The sequence below is a fragment of the Gavia stellata genome, chromosome 33 (genome assembly GCF_030936135.1).
Source record: "Gavia stellata isolate bGavSte3 chromosome 33, bGavSte3.hap2, whole genome shotgun sequence".
NCBI classification, from domain to species: Eukaryota; Metazoa; Chordata; class Aves; order Gaviiformes; family Gaviidae; genus Gavia; species Gavia stellata.
Genome location: NC_082626.1, coordinates 2,222,368 through 2,231,598, shown reverse-complemented (window position 1 = coordinate 2,231,598; position 9,231 = coordinate 2,222,368). Strand labels below are relative to the sequence as shown.

The 9,231-nt window shown below is 71.2% G+C and overlaps 3 protein-coding genes across 3 annotated transcripts; 1 reads left to right on the top strand and 2 right to left on the bottom strand.

Moving 5' to 3' along the window:
- Nucleotides 1–483: 483 nt before the first annotated feature.
- On the bottom strand, nucleotides 484–2,380 carry ISG20L2 (interferon stimulated exonuclease gene 20 like 2). Its single transcript, XM_059832097.1, has 3 exons — nucleotides 1,739–2,380; nucleotides 1,180–1,380; nucleotides 484–773 (listed from the first exon to the last, which is right to left on the bottom strand). Exons 1-3 carry the CDS (start codon nucleotides 2,378–2,380, stop codon nucleotides 660–662), a joined length of 957 nt encoding a protein of 318 aa, XP_059688080.1. The 3' UTR covers nucleotides 484–659.
- Nucleotides 2,381–2,648: 268 nt separating this feature from the next.
- Nucleotides 2,649–5,419, top strand: METTL25B (methyltransferase like 25B). Its single transcript, XM_059832096.1, is given in 8 exon segments — nucleotides 2,649–2,792; nucleotides 3,493–3,567; nucleotides 3,641–3,928; nucleotides 3,999–4,061; nucleotides 4,145–4,608; nucleotides 4,610–4,876; nucleotides 4,954–5,141; nucleotides 5,217–5,419. Coding segments are annotated over 8 exon segments (1,692 nt in total).
- Nucleotides 5,420–5,497: 78 nt separating this feature from the next.
- MRPL24 (mitochondrial ribosomal protein L24) lies at nucleotides 5,498–6,586 on the bottom strand. The gene is made up of 5 exons (XM_059832370.1): nucleotides 6,395–6,586; nucleotides 6,206–6,301; nucleotides 6,019–6,122; nucleotides 5,801–5,931; nucleotides 5,498–5,708 (listed from the first exon to the last, which is right to left on the bottom strand). Exons 1-5 carry the CDS (start codon nucleotides 6,572–6,574, stop codon nucleotides 5,572–5,574), a joined length of 648 nt encoding a protein of 215 aa, XP_059688353.1. The 5' UTR covers nucleotides 6,575–6,586; the 3' UTR covers nucleotides 5,498–5,571.
- Between the last annotated feature and the right edge of the window lie 2,645 nt (nucleotides 6,587–9,231).

Here is a 9,231-nt window from a genome sequence, read left to right as displayed (position 1 = left end):
GCAGCCCTTACGCAACGAGGAAAATGGCACCCAAATCATCGAGGGGAAGCAGCTCCGAAATCAGAGCGGGGACTTTCCGGCAAGATCTGCTTCCTGCCCGCTGGGCGCTGCCCGCTCCCACGCCCCCGCCACGGCCCGCAGCCCTTCGGCACTTCGTGTCCTTGTCAGAGGTAGTTTTGCAAGTTGGGAAGAACCGGGAGGGGAAGGAGCCCGCCCCGGGCACCGATTCCCCCGGTGACTGGGTCTGCGCTCGAGGTGAGCGCAGCCGGCAGAGCCCCAACACCGCACCTGGCCCCGCTGTCCCCCTCCGGCTTGGGGCCCGCCTTGTTATCGGCACCTCCGGCAGCACCGAGCTGTTCTGAGGGTGTGCAGGACCCCAGGGACCCCCCCGGGAAGGCAGAGGGTAGCCCCAGCACCCCCCCCCATGACCCTGGGGGAGGATGGAGCGAAACAGCAGCGGCCTAACAAGGCACGTCGGGGGCACAGGGACAAGGGATGGTCACGGCCAGCTCCATGCTCCCACCGTCTCTCCGTCCCCGCTACCTCGCCCGGATGGATGGAGCGGCCCCTCGGACGGATGGAGCGGCCCCATGGCGCTCGCTGGTCCTCCCCGTGGGCTCCAGGCCCCTCTTGGGGTGCAGGATCGGTCCGTGGAGCCGTCACTCCTGCTCGGGGTTCAGCATCAGGTGTTGCTCCCACTCCGCCTCCACCATCTTGTAGAGCTCCATGGTGGCTCGGGCGTCTTCCACCGAGGAGTGGCCACTTTTCCCGACCTGTTGGGGACAGTGACAGGGGATGGGTACAGCCTGAGCCACCTCTCCGACACCGGCTGAGAGGGAAAAAGCCCCCCCGATGCTGCGAGGGCTCCTTCTCCTGCGGGCTGGCTTCCAGGGAAGGGGAAACTGAGGCACAGTGCTGCCTTGCCCCAGGACTTGCAGCAGCAGCTGAACTCAGGGCACCCTGATCTCAGGACGGTGGGTAAAACCCCCGTCTTTCCCCAGGGATGGACCTTTCCCCCTCCTGTCACCCCGGTGCGGCACAGGGGGGTCCCCAAGTTGCTCCCCAGCTCTTGGGGGAGCATGGGGACCTCCCGGCTGAGGCAGCAGCCTCGCAGCGGCACCCCGTGGCGGCCGCCGAGATCGGGGAGGAGGACCTGGCCGGAGGATCCGGCTGAGCTACCTGGATGTCCTTGTGCAGCAGCTCCTTGGCGAGGCGCTTCAGGGAGACGGTGACGTTCTCCGGGAAGCCACCCTTACGGTTCAGCAAGGGGATTTTGGACGTGTCCCGGGTGAGCGCTTTGGGGTGGAAGTACTTGAGTGCCTTGAAGTCGTTGTAGATGGCGTGGCCGACCACGATCTTCCCGGAGAGGATGCGCAGGATCTGAGGAAGAGGGGGGATGAAAGGGGGGGTTTAAGACACCCGACAGCCCGTTCCACGCTCTGCGGGAGGTTTCTGCCCCGCAGCAGAGTGCTGCTCGCGCCCGGGCATGTGGGGCTGCCCCACTGCCTGTGGGGAGACGCAGGTCGATGTGAAGAGGTGGGTGTGAAAGGGAGCAGCGGCCGCGTGGGGAGACGCTCCCTCTGCTGCAGAGACCAGACGGGGACACAGGCAGCCCTGGCCTGCACAGGCGAGTCCCCGCAGCCTGACAAACCCCACGAGACGAAGAGCCCAGCCCTGCGTGTTCCCCCTCGAGGCCGCGTCACCCCCAGAAACGCGTGCGAGGGCGGCGGGAGCGCACCTCTTGCTGAGCCTTGTTGAAGGGGACGGCGTTCGCCATGTGCTGCCGCCGAATGCCGCTCCAGCGGGTGCGGTAGTCCACGATGGGGGCGGCGGGGCGGATGTACTGGTCGTACACGACGTCGCCCTGGTAGCCCACGATGCTGCAGCGGGCCAGGTCGCTGGTGCGCCCGCCGGGCCCCGTGCCCACCATCTCACAGTCTATGGCCACCAGTTTGCTGGGCTGCACGGGGAAGGCGGGGGCTCTTTGGTTCCCCTTGGCCGTGCCGCGGGCCGTTGTCTTTGGTTTCGAGGGAACTCCCGTCACTCTGGAGCCGTTCTGCGCGGCCGCGCCGGGCGGAGCGATGGACGCGGGACCGTTGGCTTCGAGGCACGGCTTGGGCTGGATGGAGTTCGGCTTCTCCGGGCCTCTCGCGGCCGCCGCTCCCTGCCTGCTGCCCCTCCTGCCCCCGGGGCCCGGCTTCTTCTGGGAGCCTCTCCCGGGCGGCGGCGGGACCGCCGGCAGCTGCTTCTGCTTCAGCACGCCCCGCTGCTCCAGCGCCCGCCGCCGCTGCAGGAAGCTCTTGTGCTTTCGGTTGCCGGTCTCCTTCTTCCTGGGGCGCTCGGAGGGGGCGAAGTCCACGTTGAGGATCAAATCCGCCATGGCGGGCCCCGGGGGCGGCGGGGACCCGCGACAGCCCCCAGCCGGCCGGGCCGGTCCTGCCTGCGGCGGGGAGAGGCAGCTCAGCACCGGGGTTCGCCCAGCAACGACACACGCCCCCCCCTCCCCAAAGGCCCCCGGCCCCGCCGCCGTCCCCCCCCCGCCGCCACAGCCCCACCGCCCCCCTCACCTCCGCGCCCCGGAAGCGGAAGCTGCCCTCGCGACGGAGCGGCGCGTGGCCGGCGCGGAGTGGCGCTAGCCACTAGCGCGCATGCGCGCGGCCCGGCACCGGGCGGTAGTGACGCAGTACGCCTGCGCCCGGGCGGGTGACTCCGGCCCTGCGCATGCTCCCTAGGCGCCGCGCGGCCGACTGCGCATGCGCAGCGCTGCGGCGGGAAGCCGGAGGGGCCGGGCGGTGAGTGGCGCGTGGGGCCGCTCTGGGCCGCCGGCGGCGCGGCTCTATGGCCCGGGCGGCCCGCGGGTGCTGACGTCTCGGGTGACGTCAGGGCGATGGCAGGGCGCGGCGCGACGTCACAGGTCGTCGGCGCTGCCCAGCGGGGGGCCTCGGGAGGATTGCTGGAGCTGCTTGGTGATGTCATGGCCGCAGGGGGCGCCCCACTGCGTGATGTCATGCGCCGGTGACATCATGGCTGCGGGAGGGCCAGTTGCATCCCTGGGTGATGCCACGGCCTGGTGATGTCATGGCCGTGGGAGGGGGGAAATTGCATCCCTGGGTGATGGCATGACCTGGTGATGTCATGGCCACAGGGGCTGCCTCCCTGGGTGATGTCACAGCCCGGTGACATCATGGCTGCGGGAGGGGGGATTGCATCCTTATGTGATGTCACTGCCTGGTGATGTCATGGCCACTGAGACATGTTATGCCTGATGATGCGACAGCCTTGTGAGATCACAGCCAGCGGAGGGGCCTGGCATCCTGCGGTGACATCGCAGCCCCAGGGGACGCACCCCAGGGTGACGTCACAGCCTCAGGGGCCACGTCCCAGAATGACGTCAGAGCCCCGGGGGATGCACCCCAGCGTGATGTCAGAGCCCTGGGGCTGACGACACCCCAGCCGCCCCCATGGTGGCCCCCCCCCCACCCCGCCCTGCAGCGGGAGCAGCAGCGAGCGGCCGACATCATCCGCCTCCTGTCGCTCTACCGGCCCCTGCTCGACGCCTACGTCATCGTGAGTGTCCCCACGTGTGTCCCCCCCACGTCCCCACGTGTGTCCCCCCCACCGCTGACCCCCCCTCCCGCAGGACTTCTTCGCCGAGGGGCTGTGGGCACAGCTCCCCCCGCCCTGGCAGGCCGCCCTGGCCACTGCCACCGCCCCACAGCTGGCCGCGCTCCTGGGGGGCCGGGGGGGGCCGGGGGCCACCTGGCCCCTCTCCCTCCTGGCCTTCGCCGCCGCCACCCGGGCCCTCGCCTTCCCCCGCGGCCGCCCGGGGGGGGCCCCCCGCCCCCCCTGCCAGAGCACCCGCCTGCACCCCCTGCTCCGCCGCCACGTCAAGCCCAAAAAGCAGCACGAGATCCGGCGCCTGGGGAAGGTGGGTGCTCCCCCCCCCGCCCCCCCAAACCCCCCCTGCAGCCCCCCCCAAACCCCTCCTCTCCCCGCAGCTGCTGCAGCGACTGAGCCAGGCCACCGGCTGCGACCGTGTGGTGGACGTCGGAGCGGGGCAGGTAGGAGCAGGGGGTGACGGGGGGGCCCTGAGGGGATGCCCCCCCCGACCCCAAGCTGAGCGCGTGTCCCCGTCCCCCCCCAGGGTCACCTCTCGCGCTTCCTGGCCTTCGGCCTCGGCTTATCCGTCACGGCAGTGGAGGGCGACGGCCGCCTGGCCGGCATGGCAGAGCGCTTTGACCGGGAGCTGCTGCGGGAGCTGGGGAAAACGGGGGTGCTGGGAAACGAGGGGCCCCCCCGGCACCGCCAGAACCCCCCCCGCCACCCCCCATCTCCCCTCACCCCCCGGTGCCCACGCCACGTGGCCGGCCGCCTGGATCCCACGGCTCCCTGGGGGGAGTTCCTGCTGCCCCCCGACCCCCTGGGGCCGGGTCCCGCCGCCAAGAACCCGTTGGGGGGTCCGGGGGGGTCCGAGGGTGGGGAGCAGGTGCTGGTGACGGGGCTGCACGCCTGCGGGGACCTCAGCCCGGCCCTGCTGCGCCACTTCGCCCGCAGCCCCGCCGTGGCCGCAGTCGCCTCGGTGGCCTGCTGCTACATGAAGCTGTCCACCCCCCCCAGAGCTCCCCGGTTCCCCCCCCGGCTACCCCCTAAGCACTTGGGTAGCCGGTTTACCGGGCCATGAGCTCTCCTACCGGGCACGGGAAGCTGCCTGCCACGCGCTGGAGGAATACGGGGGACGGTTGTGCACGGAGAGCGGCTCTCTGCGCGCCCACTGCTACCGCGCTGTCCTCGAGACCCTCATCCGGGCGGCCGACCCCAGCAAGAAGCGCCTGGGTGTGCAAACGGTGAAGAAGGCGCACGCCCTCAGCTTCCCCCAGTGAGTTTGGGGTGGGGGGGACACCCCTCTGCGTCGCCCCCCCACCTCTTCGCCCTTAGCGGGATGTTACCCCGCAGGTACGCCCGCCTGGGGCTGCCCCGCGTGGGGCTGGATCCGGCTACTGTCCCGCTGGAGACGGAAGCCGTCGGGGCCATGCTGGAGCAGCAGCACAAGGTGGTGGCTTTCTTCAGCCTCACCCTGCTGCTGGCTCCGCTGGTGGAGACCCTCATCCTCCTCGACCGCCTGCTCTACCTGCGGGAGCAAGGTGGGTGCCGGGGCGGCAGCGGGGAGAGGGTGGCGGTGCTGCCGGTACCGGTACCGACCCTCCCTCTCCCTGCAGGTTTCCAGTGCGGTCTCATCCCTCTCTTCGACCCCCGGTTCTCCCCGCGCAACCTGGTGCTGGTGGCCGCGCGGACCCCCCTGGGCGCGGTGCTGGCAGGCCTGGACGAGGACAGCAGTGAGGACGAGGACACGGGGGGGGCAGAGCCCCCCGGACAGGCGCAGAGCCCCTCAGCTCCCGGTGCCGGGCGGGAATCGCAATAAAACTGGGATTTGTACAGCCCAGGGCTCGGTGTGAGCGAGTTGGGGACTGCGCCGAAAGCAGCACGCGCCACAAGTGGGGAAAATAAAGGGGTGTCTTTATTGCAGACCCCAGTCTCGGGGGGGTTTCTAGTCCCCTCCCCGTCCCCCACCAGTTAATACCAGTAGGATTTCTTGGCCCTGCGCGTCTCCACGATCCCCATGGCGTCCATGATCTCCTCCTCGAAGGTTTTCAGGGACGGCAGGTATGTCTTGTCCAGCGCATCCTCCACCGCCGTGTCCTTCGGGCCGTCTGCGTGCAGCCCAAGGGACGGCGCTGAGCCTCTCAGGGGGACCCACCTTCCCCCTGCGGGCCGGCAGCCGGCCGCCCCCGTCCCCGCTCACCGATCCACTGCTCGCGGACGATGCCGTCCCAGCGCTGCCGCAGGGGCAAGGGGATGATCCGGCCGCTGCGCAGGGAGACGCGGACCCGCTCGCCCTCCTCCGTGTACCGCCATTCCACCTCCGTCGGCTTCCTGCAGGCAGAGAGTGGTTGTGGGGGGGACAGGACTCGGTGGGGGGGCCACAGTGGTGTCCCCTTGCCCCCCTGCCGCGGCCGTTACCGGTCCTCGGGGTCCACCAGTGAGATCTGGCTGAGCAGCAGCGGCGCCTCACTGGCGATGTAGGTCCCGGCGTATTTGGCAGTTCGGTTGACGTAGCGGTAGTGCTGGGACGGGACGGGGGGGTTACCGACGGCCCGTGTGCCCCCCAACCCCGGCACGGCATCCCTCCCGCCGGCTCCAGCCTCACCGTGTTCAGCCCTTCCACCACCACCCAGTTGCGGGCTCGCACGACCTGGGTGACCATCGCCTGCTTCCCCGCGTCTTTCCCGGTGAGGACCTGGACCTGCGGCGGAGGGAGGGGATCAGGGGGGGCCCCCCCAGCCCGGCCGCTGGCCTTGGGGGGGCCTGGGGAGGAGAAGGAGGGGGGAAGACTCACCGTGTCACCCCGAAACACCTTCCAGTCCTCCCTGGCGATGGGCTCCACGAAGACCTTGCGGCGGCGCAGCCCCGGGGGGTTGCGGCGCTGGGCGGCGGCGGTCGTGGGGCGCCACGTGCCGTGCCGGTAACCGGGGGGCAGCCGCAGCTGCCCCGCGCACAGCAGGGCCGAGAGGCGCATGGCGCCGCAGGGGCTGGGGGGGGGGGGTGGTGGCGGTCGGGGGGGGCCCTGCCAGGACCCCCCGCTTGTGCTCCCCGGGGTGACATGCCTCGGATGGGTGCGGGGGGACCCAGGTGTCCCGCAGAGACCCCCCCCTCAAAGGGGACCCAGGTGTCCCGCAGCCCCCCCACCCCCCAAAGGGGACACAGTCGTCCCACAGAGCCCCCCACACCCCCCCAAAGGGACCCAGGCGTCCCGCGGAGACCCCCCCCAAAGGGGACCCAGGTGTCCTGCAGCCCCCCCCAAAGGGGACCCAGGCGTCCGACAGAGCCCCCCCCCCCAAAAGGGGACCCAGGCGTCCTGCAGCCCCCCCCCCCCCAAAGGGACCCAGGCGTCCTGCAGGCCCCCCCCCCCAAAGGGACCCAGGTGTCCCACAGAGCCCCCCCCTCAAAGGGGACCCAGGTGTCCTGCAGGCCCCCCCCAAAGGGGACCCAGGTGTCCCCCAGAGACACCCCCCCCAAAGGGGACCCACGTGTCCTGCAGCGCCCCCCCCCCCTCCCAAAGGGGACCCAGGCGTCCCGCGGAGACCCCCCCCCAAAAGGGACACAGGCGTCCCGCAGCCCCCCCCACCCCCCAAAGAGGACCCAGGCGTCCCACAGAGCCCCCCCCACCCCCCCAAAGGGGACCCAGGTGTCCTGCAGCCCCCCCCCCCCAAAGGGGACCCAGGTGTCCTGCAGGCCTCCCCCCCCAAAGGGACCCAGGCGTCCCACAGAGCCCCCCCCTCAAAGGGGACCCAGGTGTCCTGCAGGCCCCCCCCCCCAAAGGGACCCAGGCGTCCCACAGAGCCCCCCCCCACCCCCCCAAAGGGACCCAGGCGTCCCACAGAGCCCCCCCCACCCCCCCAAAGGGACCCAGGTGTCCTGCAGGCCCCCCCCAAAGGGGACCCAGGCGTCCCACAGAGCCCCCCCCCCCCCAAAAGGGGACCCAGGCGTCCTGCAGGCCCCCCCCCCCCAAAGGGACCCAGGCGTCCTGCAGCCCCCCCCCCCCCCAAAGGGACCCAGGCGTCCTGCAGCCCCCCCCCCCCCCAAAGGGGACCCAGGTGTCCTGCAGGCCCCCCCCCCCCAAAGGGACCCAGGTGTCCTGCAGGCCCCCCCCCCCCAAAGGGACCCAGGCGTCCCACAGAGCCCCCCCCACCCCCCCAAAGGGACCCAGGCGTCCTGCAGGCCCCCCCCAAAGGGGACCCAGGCGTCCCGCAGAGCCGCCCCCCCCCCGCGCTCACCTCCGCGTCCCCCGGTCTCTCCCGCGCCTCTCGACGGGCGGGGGGGGTGTGTGGGGTGTGTGGGGTGTGGCGCGGTGCACGCCGGGACGCGTAGTCCCGCCGGGCGCCGTCGCAGGGCATGCCGGGTGCTGTAGTCCGCAGCCCCCTCCCCTGGCGCGGTGCATCCCGGGAGCGGTCGCGGGCGGGTTAAAGAGGGGACGCGCAGGCGGCACGGCCTGCCGCGGGGCACGCCGGGAGTTGTAGTCCCCGTGTCCGCGTGTCCGCCCCCCCCCCCCACCGCCGGCGGCCCCGGGCCGGGGAGTGGGGCCGAGCTGCGGGGCGGCCCCCGGCCCCTCACCGCCCCCCATGGCCTCCCCCGGCCCCCACCCGGGCTCGGCCCCGCAGCTCCCCAGGCGGGGCCGGGGCGGGGCGGGGTACTCCCGGAGGCCCGGGCCCTGCCCCGGGGCCGGGGTCTGGGGCGGGGGTTCCCCATGGCCGGCCCAGGCCCCTCGGTGGCAGCGGCCGCCCAGCCCGGGCAGCTGGGAGCTGTAGTCCCGCGGCGGGGCTGGCAGCCGGCCAGGGCTCCATTTTCTGCTGCGGGAGCTGCCATCGTCCCCGGGGCCGATCCCGGGGGGCAAAGGCGCTGCCGCCCCCGGGGACCGGGGTGGGTCCCCGCTCCTCCCCGGGGACCGGGGGGTCTCCGCTCCTCCCCGGGCCCGTCCCGCCGCAGGGACGCGGTGGAGGCCCAGCTCCCTAACACGCCAGGGCACAGCGAAGCCCCGGGTGAAACGGCCCCTCATCCCGGCCACTCACCGCTGCTCTCTTGCAGAATTGTGTTTTTCTATTTCATTAAACGTCTCCCCTCCAAAAACCTTCCCCCCGCCTCTGTCCTTTCCCTCTTTCAACCACTTCTCTCCCCAGGAACAGCCCGCAGCTCCCCGTGCGCTCCCATCCCTTTCTGCATTTCCTCCTGGTCCCCCTCCAGCACCGAGAAAACAAACCGAAGCTGCCGGTGGACGCCGGAGCCCCTCTCCGGCAGCGGCCCCCCGACGCTGCAGGGTTAGGGCAGCCCGAAGGGGCCCGAAATCGGCAGCGCAGCGGGAAGGGGCCAACCCCGGGGCATGGAGACGCTGGTGGAAGCGCTTTAAAAAGGCATGAATCGCTTTTATTTCAAATCAACTGATCAGCCCCCTAGAAATCACTAATACAAAGCATGCGCCCCGCGACGGCGGGGCTGGGAGATGCGGGTCGGTTCAGGGGTTCGTGTTACCGGGTTTCTCTTCATTTCTCTCTCTCTTTTTTTTTTCTTTTTTCTTTTTTTTTTTTTTTAAATTTCATTTTCGGTTTGTTTCTCTTGTCCGGAGCTGCGGACGCGACGAGCCGACGAGGGCGAGACGGGGCAGCACCCAGGGAGCCCAGC

Excerpts from the sequence above, each read along its gene's own strand:
- ISG20L2 (XM_059832097.1), bottom strand. The coding sequence starts at position 2,380 with ATGGCGGATTTGATCCTCAACGTGGACTTCGCCCCCTCCGAGCGCCCC. Across the intron at positions 1,381-1,738 it reads TCAACAAGGCTCAGCAAGAG|ATCCTGCGCATCCTCTCCGG; the intron begins GTGCGCTCCCGC and ends CCTCTTCCTCAG. Across the intron at positions 774-1,179 it reads TGCTGCACAAGGACATCCAG|GTCGGGAAAAGTGGCCACTC; the intron begins GTAGCTCAGCCG and ends TGTCCCCAACAG.
- MRPL24 (XM_059832370.1), bottom strand. The coding sequence starts at position 6,574 with ATGCGCCTCTCGGCCCTGCTGTGCGCGGGGCAGCTGCGGCTGCCCCCC. Across the intron at positions 6,123-6,205 it reads TGGTGGAAGGGCTGAACACG|CACTACCGCTACGTCAACCG; the intron begins GTGAGGCTGGAG and ends GTCCCGTCCCAG. Across the intron at positions 5,932-6,018 it reads CTGGTGGACCCCGAGGACCG|GAAGCCGACGGAGGTGGAAT; the intron begins GTAACGGCCGCG and ends CTCTGCCTGCAG.